At 46.3% G+C, this 18875-nt stretch overlaps 1 protein-coding gene across 4 annotated transcripts in view; it reads right to left on the reverse strand.

Annotated features, from left to right (window-relative positions):
• The window catches only part of LOC147111948 (coiled-coil domain-containing protein 169-like), a 108813-nt gene that overhangs the window by 76931 nt on the left and 13007 nt on the right, over nt 1-18875 (reverse strand). For 3 of the 4 annotated variants that reach the window (XM_085999366.1, XM_085999365.1, XM_085999364.1), the window contains exons 2-4: nt 8316-8398; nt 5414-5524; nt 4698-4738 (exon numbers count right to left, since the gene is read on the reverse strand). In XM_085999366.1, coding sequence (XP_085855492.1) covers nt 4698-4706 — 9 coding nt within the window. In that variant the 5' untranslated portion in view covers nt 4707-4738; nt 5414-5524; nt 8316-8398. Of the gene's footprint in view, nt 1-3250; nt 3284-4697; nt 4739-5413; nt 5525-8315; nt 8399-18875 lie in introns of all 4 variants that reach the window. The other variant, XR_015079784.1, reaches the window with a different exon arrangement.

The raw sequence follows: 18875 nt of genomic DNA on the forward strand, positions 1-18875 counted from the left end.
CACACGCTAATGCCAAACTAGCACTGAAGGACCTCTACAGGGCCATAAGCGAACAACAAACTGCGCACCCAGACGGAGCTTTTATCATCGCGGGGGACTTCAATCACATAAACCTAAAAACTGTACTACCGAAATTCCACCAGAATGTCTCCTGCCCCACAAGAGTGGAGAACACGCTGGATCAAGTCTACACGAGCATTGTAGACGCTTATAAGGCCATTCCCTGCCCCCACCTTGGGAAGTCTGACCACTTCTCCCTGTTTCTAGCCCCGGCATACAAACCGCTCATCAAAAGAGGGAGAACATCAGTGAGAGCAGTGAAAGTATGGCCAGAGGGGGGCAGTATCGGAGCTACAGGATTGCTTCGAACGCACTGATTGGGGCATGTTTGCCCATAATGACATCGAGGAATACGCATCCACAGTGCTATTCTACATCAACAGCTGCGTCGAGGTCGTCACGACCCATAAAAATATCAGGACATACCCCAACCAGAAACCCTGGATGAACGGAGAGGTCAGCTCACTGTTGAAAGCACGCGACGCAGCATTTAAATCTGGCGACGCGGCGGCTTACAGTGCAGCTAGGACCAACCTAAAAAAGGGTATCAGGACTGCCAAAAGGAAACAAACACTGCGGATAGAGGATCACTTCCGCAACAACTCGGACCCCCGGCGCATGTGGCAAGGCATCCAGTCCATCACTGACTACAAGGGCAAAAACACCAGCCCCCTGGTTAGCGATGCCTCCCTCCCGGAGGAGCTTAACAACTTCTACGCTCGCTTCGACAGGGACAACAGGGAGCCGGCTACCAAAGCCTTGCCACCCCCGGAAGATCAGGTGCTCACTCTGTCGACCTCCGACGTAAGGGGTGTTCTACGCGGAGTGAACACACGAAAGGCTGCTGGACCGGATGGCATCCCGGGACGGGTACTCAAGGAATGTGCCGATCAGCTGGCTGATGTCTTCACCGCCATCTTCAATCTGTCATTGGCCCAGGCAGTAATCCCTACATGCTTCAAGACTGCTACCATTATTCCTGTGCCAAAGCAAACGGCTGTGACGTGCTTGAACGACTATCGACCTGTCGCACTCACACCCATCATAATGAAGTGTTTCGAGAGACTGGTCTTAGCCCACATCAAAGCCAGTGTTCCTGCCTCTCTTGACCAACACCAGTTTGCCTATCGTGCAAACAGATCAACGGAGGATGCAATCACAACTGCTCTACACTCGGCACTGAATCACCTAGATGGTAAGGAGACCTACATCAGAATGCTGTTCATAGACTACAGCTCAGCATTCAACACTATCGTCCCCAACAAACTGGCCACCAAACTCCAAACTCTTGGCCTGAACACTTCCCTCTGCAACTGGACCCTGGACTTCCTAACAAACAGACCCCAGTCTGTCAAATTAGGTAACCACACCTCCCCCCCCCCCCTGACCCTGAACACGGGGGCCCCACAAGGATGTGTGCTGAGCCCCCTCCTCTACTCCCTCTTCACCCACGACTGTGTGGCTGTTAATGGTTCCAACACCATCATCAAGTTTGCGGATGACACCACGGTAGTAGGCCAGATCACCAACAACGATGAGTCAGCCTACAGGGAGGAGGTCCAGCATCTTGTGAAGTGGTGCGCCGATAACAACCTGGCCCTCAACATCAAGAAAACCAAATAAATCATTGTGGACTTCAGGAAGTCCAAAGGCGGAAGTCACACCCCCATCCACATCAATGGGGCTGTGGTGGAAAGTGTGGACAGCTTTAAGTTCCTCGGAGTCCACATCACGGAAGACCTCTCCTGGTCCCTCAATACCTCCTCTCTGGTGAAGAAGGCCCAGCAGCGCCTATATTTCCTAAGGAGGCTGAAGGGATGTAACCTGTCACCCCTGATCCTCTCTAACTTTTACCGCTGCACTATAGAGAGCATCTTGACAAACTGTATCACAGTATGGTATGGCAGCTGTAGCTACTATGACCGGAAAGCCCTGCAGCGGGTAGTCAAAACTGCCCAACGCATTACCGGCACCCGGCTACCGACCATAGAGCACATATACCAGAAACGCTGTCTACGGAGGTCACGGTCCATCATCAAAGACCCTACCCACCCCAGCCACAGTCTGTTCGCCCTCCTGCCATCTGGGAGACGCTACAGATGCATTCGCACCCGTACGGCCAGATTTAGGAACAGCTTCTTTCCCAGGGCTGTCATCCTACTGAACTCCACAAATAAACTCTAAAGCCTGCACATCTGCCAATGCACTTTATTATGGTTATGTTTATGTTAATATACTACAAGCCAAATGTATGTTGAATGTTTAAATGTCTTAATCCAAATGTACACTCGGGAGCCGCAAGCCTACATTTCGTTGTACTGCACTTGTGCACTAACAATGACAATAAAAGTTGATTTGATTTGATTTGCTTACATCTGTGGATTTAAAAGTAGTTAGTTTTGGGGACTTTTAAGCATCATACATCTAGCTGACCAAAACAAAACTGCATCATGTAATGCAATCATTATGACTTTGGACACTGCCTAAAGCTTTCAACTAGTGATGTTGGGATGCACTAGTTGTTTTTATAATTTGGATAGTGTAACACAATTCATTTATTGATAAATATCATTGTAAACTGGTGTATTTTCTATCTCATGAGGTATGTATTCATGTCCTCAACATAGGCAGTTGGTTGTGTTGGAGACCCTTTTGTACTACCAGTAGTAGAATGTTTAGGGCAGGAGCAGACAAATCCAATTGCACATGGAGAGATTATTAACTGAGCCGATACGTTGCACAGTGCCTTTGACTGATGCCTCTGCCTTCAAGGCACTACCGCCTTCAGCTGTCTAACAGAAAAGCATTGTTGTTACTATACCTGTTTTGTGGCCGGGACCACCACATGCACAGTACCAATAATGTAACAGTTATCATGTCTAAGATGATCTAAGCTCAGCTGCAATGTGGTAGTCAATGTGGCTGAGACCAATCTGGATAACAATCCAAATACGTGATACTCCCACATGCAGCACAGACGGCAAGGTAATCTATTTCTGATATCAGCTAACAGAACATGCAGGGCAGACTGCAATACACATTTGTCATATTAGCCTGTATGGTGAGCTGAAACCCTTCAAAAGGTGAATTCTATTAAGCAATAATCTTCCTGTTGGCAGAAATTACCATGCAAGAACACAGAAAATAGTGTTATGAGTTAATAGTAACTATGCATGGTTAGCACACTTACTGCCAAAGGATGCTTTTACACCCACGCACAGGTCTGTAGGAAAGATTGATATGGAAATTGTGTCTAATTACTTTCACATAAAATTGTAATTCTGGATCTCCAGCTGTCCTCACATAAAAATGACTCAAATACACAAAAAGATCGCACCCAACAGATTCTAAAACAACACTGTGGCAATGATTTAAAAAAATACAGTTAACCCTTACCTTACTTTGGGGACATTAAGGCGCTTGAATGACAGTTTATTTTACTAAGGATTTATTTACCCATGGAATGTTATTTGCCAATGGAATGTTATTTGCCGAGATCTTAACAGCAAGACTACATTTTCAGAATTGTGTTTTTTTCCTTCCCCACACGATATTCTCCCCATCATTCTTGAAAGCAGTAATGTTTGCTGAGGTATTTATTCTTTATATATGAATACAGACAGCAAGTGTGAGCAGGTCTTTTGATGGTGGATAGCAATACTGAAGAATAATTAAATAATGATTTACTCAGGGATGGCGAGATTGTGGAACTCGCTACCACATGAAGTGCTTGAGACGAATAGCACAGATGCATTTAAGGGGAAGCTAGATAAATACATGAGGGAGAAAGGAATAGGATGTGTTGATAGGGTGAGATGAAGTAAGGCTTGAGTGGAGCATAAATAACACCACATACAAGGCAGTGTCCCAGTGAAAGGAGGCTGCAATTCAGGTTCCAACAGCTGGCATATCACTGTCATGGTGCTGGGGAGAAATGCAGCCTTCTCAGACACTGCCTATGAAAAAAATCCTCTGCGGTAAGTACACCCTGTGGTGTGGATATCTGCGGGTTGGGTGTTGCCTGCGTGCATGCTGCTGCACTCTCCTGGCATCCATCCATGTCCTTATCATACTCCTCCTCAAAGCACAGGAACAACAGAATCCCCAGTGGGAAATCCATTAGTTCGCTATGCAGAGGTTTGTTAAGTTCTCAGCAAGTTTCACACAGTACCTTCAAATGCTCAGAAACTGTAGTGTCAAAGTAGAGGAATTGACTCCCCGAGTTGCGAATCGCACTCCTGTGTGACCTTTCACCTTCCCGATTCCTTCCTGCCTGTGGACCACCATACAGGCTAAGCACCGCCACCTTTACTGTGACGGTAAGTAAGTGGGCAGAAACAGAGAAATCTTTGGGATACTTGACCACACTCCACTTTTCATTTCACTGCAGGGAAGGATTGGGTATTTGTTTTTGCAGGTGGCAACAGGGAGTGTACAGATTTGAATCCCACATTTGCCATAAAGGGAATTAAAAAATATATATACCTGTATTTCTACAACAAAAGTTGGTTTATTGACAGAAAATGGCATTGTTCAGATAATGATTATTTAAAACTTTATCTTAAGACACAATCATGAGAAAATGTTACTTTGTATGGTGGCAACTCTTTTAACAAATTTCAAAATATTGTACTTACTACTGGCATCTCCTCATATGAACGTACAGAAGACAATCTGTCTACAAATAGAGACACAAAAATATCTGAAGATATATTTTAATTAAATTTTTACTGAGTTTTGCGACAATGCAAACAAAACAGATTCTAAAATAATGTAATGCAAAATAATTCAGTGCAGTAAATGATCAACTGATACTTATTCAGTATCTGTAAAAAAAATCCTAGTAATGAATGTTTCTTCTGTGCATTTATCAGCTTTTATCGCCATAACGGAGACGTGGTTGCAAAGATGTTTCCCCCTGGCTGGGGAGTCTAGAACCAGGAGTCACAGTCTCAGAATAAGGGGTCAGCCATTTAGGACTGAGATGAGGAGAAATTTCTTCACTCAGAGGGTGGTGAATCTTTGGAATTCTCTATTCCAGAGGGCTGTGGAGGCTCAGTCGTTGAGTATATTCAAGACTGAGATCAATAGATTTTTGAATATTAAGGGGATAGTGCAGAAAAGTGGAGTTGAGGTAGAAGATCAGCTATGATCTTATTGAATGGCGGAGCAGGCTCGAGGGGCCGAATTACCTACTCCTGCTCCTATTTCTTATGTTCTTAGCTTTTGCCTTTGACCAGTAATCGTTCCATGTTAAATTTAATTGACCTGAAGAATGATTTGATGTCATTTGCAGAAAATAAACTGCACTATGTAAAAAAAATAAAGATATTTGTATTGTGCAAGTATTTACCTGCAGGATTACCACGAACGTACTCCACTTTCTCTTCTAAAATTCTAATTTGTCTCTCTAGTTGTATATTCAGCTCCTGTTGGGTTTCATACCTAGTTTTCCACTCATTTCCTAATGAAGGATGGAAACAAAACATTAAAAACTTACATTTACTCCAGACTCTGAGTTTGGGATTGAGGCGGAGCATGGAGAGTTTTACATTGCATACAGCTGTGCTTATCTGAAATGTATACTGGCACTGGGTGTCCAAAATGGACATTTTTTATTCCTCAGCACTAACATCCCTCACCTTGATGGGTGCAAGTTTCACATACAAACTTTTTATTTAAATTACATTTTAGGAAGCCAGCATACATTATTTAAAATAATGATCTGTGATAACATTTTATTAAAACATATATATTTTGTTAGGCCTACAAGCTTTCAAGTCTTGATAAATCTTTCCTCGGTCAGATAACACATTTGGTTATATTCTGTTACCCACAGAATATGTTTGTTTTGTTCATATTCTATTATGTGCGAAATATATGTTTATATAATGTACTATTTAACAAACTAGATTATTCAAAATTAAGTTATCAAGCAGAGGCAATGATTCCTGGGGCTGGAGAGGGCAGAATATATCATGATATTGGCGATGGAGCCTTCATTTGGAGCTGAACCCAGATTTGCCAAGTTCACAACCCATTTAACCAGCACTGGAAATCCCAATGTTTGGGGGGGGGGGCGGCACGGGTAAACGTGACATCCTCATGCCCCCCTCTAGCCCAGCAATAATATATGGGCATGTCTAGAGGTATGCCTAAGCTACCCAGGACTTCCACCTACCTGGCCCCTATTAGTCCCAGTGAACCCCATACAGGCTGAGAGCAGGTGTGAATTCCGTTGTGGACATATGGAACAGCTCAAAGAAGGTAAGAACCAAGGGGACATGGGGTCAGGTTCCAAATGTATACTAGGACACCCAGCTCTATCTCGCCACCGCCTCTCTCAGCCCCTCCACTGCCCCGAGCTTCCGGTCGCCTGTCATTTCAATTCACCGTTCCATTCCCACTCAGACCTCACCGTCTGCGGCCTCTTGCATTGTTCCATGGAAGCTCAGCGTAAGCTCGAGGAACAGCACCTCACCTTCCGATTAGGCACTTTACAGCCTTCCGGACTCAATATCGAGTTCAACAATTTCAGATCATAACCTCGGCCCCTATTATATTTTTATATTTTTAATCCACACTTTTGGTTTGTGCCTTTTCCCTTTTTTCCTCTCTCTCCCACATGGCAGCTGTCTTTCACTCTGCCAGCGCATTTCACACTTCATTTAGAGCCATTGTTTGTTTCTTTATCTGGCCTATTCCTTGAATATCTCTTACTGTCTCTTCTTTCATCCCCTCCCCCATTTCCCAGCCCCCAAACTGCCTTTTAATCTGTTTCATTTCCTGCCTTTTATTCTCAGTTCTGAAGAAGGGTTTCGACCTGAAATGTTGACTCTGTTTCTCTCCACGGATGTTGCCTGGCCTGCTGAGTTTTTCCAGCGTTTTCTGTTGTTATTTCAGATTTCCAGCATCCGCAGTATTTTGCTATCGTACTTGTCTAGCGCCCAGTCCTGGATGAGCTGTCATTTCCTCCAATTGAATATTGGGAAGACCAAAGCCATCATCTTCGGACCCCACCACAAACCCCATACCTTTGTCACAGATTCTATACCCCTGCTGGTTTAGGTTGAACCAGACTTTTTGCAACTTTGATGGCCTATTTGATCTAGGGCCGAGCTTCCACCCCCATATCCTCTCCATCACAAAGACTGCCTACTTCCACCTCCGTAGCATCACCTTCCTCCACCCATACATCAGCCCATCTACTGCCGAGGCCCTCATCCATGTCTTTGTCACTTCCAGACCAACGTTCCTTATAAGCTGCGCAGCCGCGCAGCTCTCTGCCAGTCCCGCGTAGCCCGGGATTGGCTTTTCCTGAACCTGTGAATGGGCCATGTAGCCCCTTAAAGGGGCCATGCAGCCCCTTAAAGGGGCCATGCACCCAAAAAGAATTACAGGGAATATTGCTCCATACTCGACTATTCCGATGCTCTTCTGGCTGGCCTCACATCCTCCATAAGAGTCAGCTCATCCCAAAGTCTACTGTCCGAGTCCTATCCTCAAGTTCCACTCACCCATCACCCCTGTGCTTACTGACCTGCATTGGCTCCTGCTTCCCCAATACCACAGATTTAAATTCCCATTGTCATCTTTAATTCCCTTCATAGCCTCGGCCTTCTCTATTTCTGTAACCTCCTCCAGCCCTACAACCGTCCAAGGACTCTGCGTTTCTCAAACGCTGGCCACTTGTGTATCCCCCACTCCCTTTGCTCCCCCATTGGGGGCTGCACCTTCAGTCGTCTAGGTATACAGCTATGAAATTCCCTCTCTAAGCCTCTCCATCAAGACTTTCCTTAAAACCCACCTCTTTAGCCAAGCTTTTAGTCACGCCTCTTTATTTGGCTTGGCATTCATTTTTATCTGATTATGCTTCTGTTAAGTACTTTGGGACATTTTTCTATGCTAAAAGGAATAAATGCAAGTTGTTGTAATCAATTCCGGAGGATCTGAAAGCTGTTCCACCATTCCCAGCGGGGAAAGAAATTTTCTTTACTTAAGATTTTGGCCCAATAATGGCCTTGGGCTTCCCACCTTGAAAAGGCAAGGTGCTGATCAGATTTTCCACTGGCACCTTGGGGCTGGTGCCGCTGTAAAATTTGAAATGACTTAAAACTGTTTCTCTGATGGTGGTTCCAATCAAATAGTTTTTATTACATTTTCATACAGAGCTGTATTCCTTAAAGTTGTTTCCAAAAAGTGTTTTTAGCCCTGAAAAAGAATACTGCTAGGCTAAAACTTTTCTTCCTATGTACCTTCATCTTCAATGCTGTCTAATCACTTTTCCAGTTGAGACACTGTGTTTTGCAATTCAGAAGCAGATTGATCAAGCATATCCCTGTATTATAAACAAAAAGATAATGCACTTAAATAATCAGTTATTACAGCAAAAGTTGCATAGATGTGTTTTCGGTAAAAATAAAACTTGAAGTGTTGCAACAAAATTCTATTATTTCCTACACTAAATTATACAGCAGTAAAACGTTTTATACAATCTGATTATAGTAAGTTTTTGAGATGAGCATCCAAAATTTAGATTAAATAGTGGGATAAGAATTGCTGTAGTTACTATGCACATCATAAATGCGCTCAGTAGCATTACATCAGGTAGTACATAAACGGATTAATATTAACAACCAGAGGACATGTTTATAAACACACTTACAATGCCGCTACCCATTCTTATGACATTTACTAAAATACCTTATACTAATTTCTAAAAGCGATAAAGGGAGTAGATGGCACAGTCCTTCCGTCTCTGTAACCTGGAATTAAATTGGATGTGGATAAAATCTTCCATATGAAACAAATTTGGCAATTCCAGTCTAATTCCTGTGATGCACGAATTAGCAGCAGAGAACTGAAAATTCTTCAGAACTAAATTGGCAATCTTGCTCAGTGGCCACAAAGGCAGCTGGTATGGGAAATTAACTGCCATACAGGTGATCTTCTAAGGCAGCATCATGGAGAGAGAAACAGATTTAACGTTTCAGGTCGGTGACCCTTCGTCAGTGGTTAGGCCACAGCTCGAGTACTGCATGCAGTTCTGGTCACCATGTTACAGGAAGGATGTGATTGTACTGGAGAGGGTGCAGAGGAGTTTTACGAGGATGTTGCCAGGACTGGAAAACTTTAGCTATGAGGAAAGATTGGATAGGCTGGGGTTGTTTTCCTTGGAACAGAGGAGGCTATGGGGAGATTCAATTGAGATATATAAAATTATGAGGGGCCTAGATAGGGTGGATAGGAAGGACCTATTTTCCTTAGCAGAGGGGTCAAGAACCAGGGGTATAGATTTAAAGTAGCTGGTAGAAGGATTAGAGGGGAGATGAGGGAAAAAAATTTCACCCAGAGGGTGGCGGGGGTCTGGAACTCACTGCCCGAATGGGTGGTAGAGGCAGAAACCCACATCACATTTAAAAAGTACTTGGATGTGCACTTGAAGAGCCGTAACCTACAGGGCTACGGACCTAGTGCTGGAAGGTGGGATTAGGGTGGGTAGCTCTTTTCCAACCGGCACGGACATGATGGGCTGAATGGCCTCCTTCTGTGTCATAATTTTTCTATGATTCACTAGGGAATCTCACTCTGCTTAACGAATTAGATTAGGCTTTGACTCTGGATTTGTGCTATAACTTTGTAAAACTGCTTTGCATCAACACTACCACTGTAATGTAAACTTTTAATAGTCTTGAGGCTAGTATTCCAATATTTAGCCACAGGTAAAACAGGATTATTATACAGTTTTAATCAGGATTATTTGCATGCCTTCTATTATAAATAGTTACAGGCAAGATGTGGTGAATTGTTTCAAAATTCAAATTCATTCTCTAGCTTGTTTTCAAATCATTTGGAAAATCAAAGACACTATTAAAGCTTAAGGAAAGGCATACTTCACAATGTCCACTGAGAATTAAACTGATGCATACTTGGAAATCCTGCACACTGTACACACTCAGAATTCAGAATCCTGGGAATGACAGACAGATGTAACTATTAACTCCCTTTAGGTGACAAGAGTGATAGTTCTGGGAGAATATTCTAAATGGTAGATTTGGCTTACTGGTCACAAAATTTTGATTGCTGTTTTCGGAAAAAGAAACAGTGATATTGTGACAAAAAGATTGCTTTATACAGTGTGTGATATGTCATGCGCGATGGACACTAAAGTGTGACAGATAAAACCTGCAGGAGATGCATGATTTTTATTATAATACTAGAAAATCTCTCATGCTGTTATTCATGTTAAATCAGAGGATGCATCATTTTGTAAGGGCAGGAACATTTATCATATGTAAAACACAACATATTGTTCTGCTGCTGAAATGTAAATGAGCCTTGCTTTGCTTCCCCATCCCACCGCCCCCCCCCCCCCAAGTGTGACTTCAAAATTTACATAAGACACTAACACCTGAAGTGCGATAAATATCTGAAGTGTGAATAGATAAAGTTTTATCATATATAACAGTAATTTTTATTACTGTAAAAAGGATTCCACTATATATACACACTACAACAACAACTTGCATTTATATAGCACCTTTAACGTAGTAAAACGTCCCAAGGCGCTGCACAGGAGTATTTTAAGTCAAAAAACTTGACACCAATCCACATAAGGATAAATTAGGGCAGGTGACCATAAGCTTGGTCAAAGAGGTAGGTTTTAAGGAGCGTCTTAAGGAGGAGAGAGGGGTAGCGAGGCGCACAGGTTTAGGCAGGGATCCATATATACATATATATATATAGAATACTCTCCACTTGCCTGGATGAGTGCAGCTCCAACAACACTCAAGGAACTCAACACCATCCAGGACAAAGCAGCCTGCTTGATCGGCAACCCATTCACTGCCTTAAACATTCACTCCCTCCACCACCAGCACATCGTGGCTGCAGTGTATACCATCTAAAAGATACACTGCAGCAACTCGCTAAGGCTCCTTTGACAGCACCTCCCAAACCCACGACTTCTATCACCTAGAAGGACATGGGCAGCAGGCGCATGGGAACACCACCACCTCCAAGTTCCCCTCCAAGTCACACACCATCCTGACTTGGAAATATATCGCTGTTCCTTCATCGTCGCTGGGTCAAAATCCTGGAACTCCCTCCCTAACAGCACTGTAGGAGTACCTTCACCTCACGGACTGCAGTGGTTCAAGAAGGAGGCTCACCATTACCTTCTCAAGGGCAATTAGGGATGGGCAATAAATGCTGGCCTTGCCAGCGATGCCCACATCCCATGAATGAAAAAAATCTTTTCTTACAGTGATAAACCTTTGCAGTCATTTACAACAATCAAAGTCTGTTTTCCAACACCAGAGTCCATCAAATACTATTGCTTTTTTTAAATATTGCAGCCGGATATGGAGCGGGGGGGGGGGGGGTGGGGAGAAAGAGAGCTAATTGTGTCACTCTCTGACATTTAGTTATGGATAGTGTAGATAGCCTTCTTGTAAACTGCTGTACTGTTGAGTTTGGTATTCTGCAAGTGTAGTCTGGCCATGACATTTTAGTGCACATGTGGAAAAGACTGACATCAGTACCAAAATGTGCTGCATCTGCCAGAACAGCAGATTTACTGCCCCAAGGAGACTGGCAGCAATTGGAAAGAAATTGCTCAAATATGGGTCTTCCAGGCAGCTGGTCTTTGAAAATCCATCAAGTTTATCTTGATTTTGCAGCCACATGCACAAGACCCATGCTACTGGTGCCAGTGGCTAAAGGCATATGTAATAGCTTAAGGTATTATAATTACTTACAGTAATCTGCTCAGTTTAGTTGTCATGATCACTCTAGGATATGGATGATAACATTACTAATGGGCTGCCAATTATCCTTAGCTGGTTAACTTGAAGGATCCTGAGGATGACTCAATAACTGCACTCATGACTGGTGCTGCTCAGGCACTCACCAGCACTTTATAAACAGCTGAGCAGTGCTCCACTCAGATACTGTACCACTTTTAGGTCAAGAGCAATGAATGGAACAAAATAAAACTCCTAACATTCTAAGCAGCACATCTGCCTCAAAGAGCTGGTGAGTGCTGAGTGTTGCTGCTCAGCAGTGCAATACACGTTGTGGATCATGGGATCAGCAGTACGCAGCAAGGATTACAACCTGCTGAGATACTAATCTGTCAGTTATAGTGATCATTTGGTCAAATGGCCAGACTGCTCACTATCAGAGAATTCTACTATATTTCACTGCTGAATTAATTAATATTATTGCTGTCGAAGTGAGGCAAAGTCTGGAACCAGAGATTGTTCTGTGTGGGTCCAGGGCCCTGGTAATTTATCCACATTCAGTGAATTACATACTTGAACCCCTAGAAACCTCTGGGTCTGTGTTCATCCACACCCTTTAGTATCTTTCCATTAAGTGTCTTCTTCAATTACCTTACACTTATCCACGTTAAATTGCATCTGCCACCATTCCACCTAATCTACTAGCCTGACTACCTGAAGTCTTACAGTCCTCTTCATTGTGTGGCAAACCTCTTACTTTTGAGTCACTGTATACCCTATGCCCAAGTCCATAACATCTATATATACACACACAAGAACAAAAGCAGACCCAGTACTGGCCCCTGGGGTAATTTCATTATATCAGATGTCTGAAATTTTCTAACAAACTCTTGTAAGATACCTTATCAAATTTTCTGACAATCCATATACACTACATGACTTAATAAAACTCACTACGCACTTGGTTCGAGTATAAAGCAAGGCTTTAATCAACTTGTTTCAAAACTTGGAGGTCTAGTTGTACTTCACTAGTTCCTGTCTTACAAAATGTCCCTGGGCAAGCTGGGCCCACGCCCGAGTATTTATACCCCTTGGACGGCGCCACCAGCTGGCCGTCCAGTGTTATTTCATGAGTCGTTTCTTCATGATGATGAGATTTATAACACTACATCTACTGCATTCCCTTTATCTATCTAATTGGTCACTTCTTCAAAAAACTCTATTAAATTTGCCAAACATTACTTGCCTTTAACAAACCCATCCTGGATGTCCTTGATTAACCTATGAATTTTTAAATCTTTATTAATTTTATCTTTAATTGTGGATTCTAAGAGTTTACCCACAACTGGTGTCAGATTAAATTGTCTACAGTTACCGGACTAGAAATTGGTTTGCACCCGAAAACGGGCGCAAAGATTGCAATGCGGGATCAACCCACACACGCGTTCAAATTATTGCAGGCAGCACGCTAACTTCGTGCTGCCTGCTAATTAACATGATTGCGACATTCAGCCAGCGCTGAACACGCTGCAGAGTGGCTCAACGCTCAGCAGGGAGCCTACGTTCATGCAAGGCTAGCACCAATTAAAGCTAGTCTGCACATCTTAAAAGGGGAGGTGCATTCTGCTGGCAGCATGTGATTGAACTGGCTGGGGAACAGAGTCAGAGGAGCAAAAAAAAAATGACTCATGTCACAACAGAGAGAGCATGCTCCAAGATACTCCGAAGCAGCACTGGGGGCCTTGGTGCAGGAGGTGAACATGAGGAGAGTGGTCCCGTTTCCACAGGGGGCCAGGAGGTCCTGCAGGCAAATGCACAAAAAGCATTGGGAGCATATAGCCGTCGTGGTGAATGCCAGCAGTGTTGCCCCGAGGACCTGTACACAGTAAAGGAAGCAGTTTAATGACCTCACGAGTGGTCAAGGTCAGTGAATTCCTCTTCAAATGCCATATTCAACCATCTGCACCACTAGCCTCACAAACTGCTCAATGCACCACAACCATCACTCACCTACCAACAATCTCCACCAAACACGACTCATATCTCACATTCATAACTTCGCCTCACCCTTACACACTTACCACTGCTGCAAGCCTCACACCCACATCTCACAGCTTTCAAACATTGCCAACTATTCAACCATGAAAGGCATATCACCCAAACACTTTGTACCACACTCACCAACACATTTCCCTTTCTTTTGCAGGACAAAGTGGCTCGCAATTGGAGGCAGCAAGACCTAACCAGCGGGGGAAAGGCACGCCTGCATAACCTGACCCCAATGGAGGAGACGGCGCTGGCCACTATTGGGAGGGCGATCGCTGAGCCTGTGGCCAGAGGTGGGGCTGAAAGAATACAAGATGACGGTATCCTCATACGTAATCCTCCTTCTCACATCCTACTTCCCCCTCATCCCACAATCTTTTCTGATTTACAAGCTGCACATGGTGTAAGCATGCACCTCTTGCTTTGCCCCGCCCACCCTCACTACAACCTTACCCTTTCTCCTTCCAGATGGCCAAGAACCGCCACCTGGCCAGGCACTGGTGGAGGAGCATGAAATACAAGAGCATCAAGGCACTGATGATGAAGACAAAGCACCGTCACTCCATATCACACTTGCAGCCACCAGCTTTGATACCAACACTCCATGTAGTTTGGAGTGTAGGTTAGATGCGGGATCTGCATGTGGCGAGACACCAGGCATGAGCAGCCTGCAGCCAGGCCGGAGGGTGAGGTTGTACAGAAATTATGCTGCACAGGACTCAGATGAGGACTTCGATGGGGCAGCCTACAAAGGAACGTTGATGGGGATGCACAATGAAATGCTTGGTGCATTGGCAGGCCTGCCAGAAAGCCCGAGTGCCATGTCAAGGAGCATGGAGGAGTCCGGCACCAACCTTGCACAGGGCTTTGTGCAGAGCTTGGAGCCCATGGTTTCCAGCATAGAAGTGATGGGCAACTCCTTTAGCGCACTTGTGGACCCAACCACGATGCAGCGTCTGATGGCCGATGTCTCAGCTTCCATTGCAGCACAAGCACAAGCCACACAACATCTGAGTGCTGCAGTGGAAGCTCAGACTTTTGTCATGCAAGTTCAGACTGCTCTCATGCAGGCTCAGCTTGCTGCTATCGTGGCTGCGTTTACCAGTGTGAAAAAGGGCTTGCAGGTTGTCACAGCAGTCCAGCAACAGATTACTAGGATCTGTCCTCCAACAGATTACTTGAAATGCTGGGGTGCCACCCTGGATGTGTGGCAGTGGCTTTGTGGAGCACGAACCTGCTCTCTCTCAAGATGACAGCGTTTGTCCTCCCACCACTGCCACTCTGCCAGTGTCCTTGCTGTTGCCGGTCAGTCAGCCAGCCAGCTCAGACTGTTGCCGCCCATGCCGAGGTGGTGCAGTCTAAAACTGGGCCTTCTAGGCCCAGAGCTGCTCAAGGTGGTCCTGCAAGGCCATCTGCTGTCTCCCCCACTGAAAGTCAGCAGCCTTCCACCAGCCATGCTGCAGTCACTGGGGTAGCACTTTGTAGGAGCACTAGGACAGGCAAAGGCACAAGGAAGACAGGCACTAAGGAAATGCACAAGGTGATTAGTTGACTTTATGTAATATTGGATGGATTGATGTATAAAGTTGGATTGGAATGTTTCTTTTGTGGTGGCTTTTATTTCAGCATTGTGGCCAAGAGGAAGCTGTGATAGTCAGTAACAGAGGGAAGGTAAGGATGGGACTCTTGTTGAACGGGGAATTGGAGTTGCGTTCACTGGTTCCGCAGTTGGATGAGTCGATTACGGATAGCCTGGGCAGAAAAGGGCTGTCTAGGTTGCCTCCTCCCTTCCACTTCCTCCTCCTCAGCTGGTCGCCGTATGCCTTGTGGCAAAGGCTTTGCCCTCATGATGGCGAGGTTGTGGAGCACGCAGTAGACCATGCTGAATCTTGAGATGCGCTCTGGTTAGTAATGCAGGACTCCTGCAGAGCGGTCCAGGCAGTGGAAGCATTGTTTATGGACGCCAACGGTCTACTCTATCAGATTCCATGTGGCAGCATAGCTTTCATTCTATGCATGCTGCCCACGTGTGCTTGGGTTGCGCAGTGGAGTCACGAGCCAGGTGGTGAGTGGATAGCGCTCGTCAGCCAGTAGCCACACTCTGGTTTGTCGCGGTGGCTCAAAGACTGAGGGAACAGCAGACTGGCACAGAATAAAAGCATCATGACCGCTGCCAGGATACTGGGCATTCACCATTATGATGTGCTGAGCATGGTCGCACACCAACTGCACATTCAGCGAGTGGTATCCTTTGAGGTTGCGGTACATCTCAGCATTTAGATGTGGCGCCCGCAAAGCCACGTGCTTGCAGTCAATGGTGCTCTGCACCATGGGGAAGCCCGCTAACCTGGCAAAGCCTGCTTCACTCTGGTCAGAGAGAAGACAATGAACTCCCCTCTCCTGGCATAAAGAGTGTCTGTCACCTCTCTTATGCAGCAGTGGACAGCGAATTGGGAGATGTTGCAGATGTCACCTGCTCCAGCCTGTAAGGATCCCGATGCGAAGAAATTTAGGGCAGCGGTCGCCTTCACAGCCACAGTCTGCCCTAACCAAAATGGCATCCGGCGTGGCCCACACCAGAAGTGTGCAAGCACGGTGTGGACGCCATTTTTGACACAAAACGGCACCTGTAGCACCGAAAAATTGGATTCTATGGAGCCGAATTTCTAGCCTACCAGGTTTATCCTTTTCTCAATGGAACGTAAGAAATACGAGCAGGAATAGCCCATCGAGCCTGCTCTGCCATTCAATAAGATTGATAAGTTAAACTCTCCCTCCATATAAATACTCCTACCCATACTCACTGCCAACCCCAGACCTCACCATCTCCCATGGCTTCTCTACTCCCATGGTCTCAATCATTGACAAGGCCATTCTTTACATCCCTCACCATCTACATCACCTAACCCCTTCCAACCCCACATCCTTCTGCACCTGCCCCTGAAAAATATTCCACCCCAAGTCATTTACAATTGCACTTTCAAACTTCCAACTACCTAGACTTTGGCCTTCCATTCACCATGATATTTCTGCAATTTTGCTCAACTTCTTACTCACCTCTACCTTTGTCCCCAGCAAAGACTATACTCACTCTCCCAATCTGGTAATTAACATAGAAGTGTGGTAAACCACTGTTTGTATTCCACTGTGTACATGCCTGGACATGCCTCGGCTGACTCCTCCCACAAGTCCTAGTATAAAGGTGACTGCTCCCCAGCCCCCTTTATATTCTGGACCGGTCGACCACTCGAGGCAGACCTTCATTCTTTTGTTAATAAAAGCCTTTAGTTACTCTCTTAACTCTCAGTCTTTTATGAGTAATTGATAGCGCATCAATTTTATTAACAAAATTTTTATAATGGAGAAGATCCTCACACCAGCATGCCTGGACTTAGATCATCGGGAGGCGGACTCATCCACCAAGTTTACTCACTGGCTTAAGTGTTTCGAAAAATTCCTGACCGCCTCCGCAGCAATCAAATCGGACAAGGACAAACTGGATGTCCTGACCTCCAAAGTGAACCACCGAGTGTACTCGGTCATCCAAGACGCGACCTCGTACGCGGACGCTGTCAAGCTCCTCAAGGACCAGTACACGCGCCCAGTGAACAAAGTGTACGCCAGGCACCTTCTGGGGAGTCGTAAACAACAACCTGGGGAATCGACCGTGGAATACCTTCAGGCACTGTCTGTGCTTGGCCGGGCCTGTGGTTGTAAGGATGTAAAGGCCGCCGTGTACACAGAGGAACTTATCCGGGACGCTTTTGTAGCGGGCCACAGATCCAATTACACCCGACAGCGACTGCTGGAGCAGAGTGACCTCGACCTCAACAAGGCCTCTGAACTCGCACTATCATTGGATGCAGCCTACCGGGGCATGGATGCCTACTCCTCTGCACCGTGGACGCCGCGGGGAATGACAGCCTGGGACACGGTAGGACCGCCTCATAGCGCCGTGCCACCCCAGCCACACCCCAGCAACGGCCCAACTACCGCAGCAGTGTCCCAAGGCCAGGCAGCAGTGTCCCAAGGCCAGACAGCAGTGCCCCAAGGCCAGAAATGCTACTTCTGTGGCCAGGCAAAACACCCCAGAGCGCGCTGCCCGGCGAAAAACGCGATCTGCTCGGGCTGCGGGAAGAAGGGACACTACGCTAGCGTCTGCAGGGCCAAAGCCACCCCGAACCCCAGCAGCGCCGCGTGTGGGCCATGCGGGCCGCCATCTTGGGCCTCCCCGGCCATGTGCGAACCACCGGTACAGCAGCCATTTTGGATGCCTCCAGCCACATGGGGATCATGGACACCGCCATCTTGGACGACGGCCGGAATGCAGCAGGCCCCCAACACCGCCTCATCTGATACCCGCAGCGACACACCGACCCCTACGCTGGCATCCGTTACACTGGACCAAGCGAGACCGCACCAGCTGGCCAGTTCCACAATGGACATTAAGGTAAATGGCCACGATACAATCTGCCTTTTTGACTCTGGGAGCACGGAGAGCTTCATCCACCCCGACACGGTGCGGCGTTGCTCTCTCCCAGTCCTGCCTGCGCACCAGCGGATTTCTATGGCCTCCGAGTCCCAGTCGGCGGACATCGGCGGCTACTGCGTAGTGACACTCGTAGTAGACGGGACCGTGTACGATCATTTTAAACTTCTGGCCCTGCCCGACCTCTGCGCTGCCGTCCTGCTGGGGTTAGATTTTCAGTGCCACCTTAAAAGTGTTACGATGGCGTACGGTGGACCCCTACCCCCACTCACAGTCCGCAGCCAGCAGCTCCCAAATTGCCCGCCGCGCACCAGGTGCAACCTCTCCACACTCAGAGTCACCCCCCCCCCCACTGTTTGCTAACCTCACCCCCGACTGTAAGCCCATCGCCACAAAGAGCAGGCGATACAGTGCCGGGGACAGGGTTTTCATTAAAACCGAAGTGGAGCGGCTCCTGAAGGAAGGGATTATTGAGGGCAGCACCAGCCCCTGGCGAGCCCAGGTTGTGGTCGTTAAGACCGGCGAGAAGCAGCGCC

The sequence above is a fragment of the Somniosus microcephalus genome, chromosome 10, assembly GCF_052327205.1.
Source record: "Somniosus microcephalus isolate GS21.2 chromosome 10, FLI_Smic_1.0, whole genome shotgun sequence".
Taxonomy (NCBI): domain Eukaryota; kingdom Metazoa; phylum Chordata; class Chondrichthyes; order Squaliformes; family Somniosidae; genus Somniosus; species Somniosus microcephalus.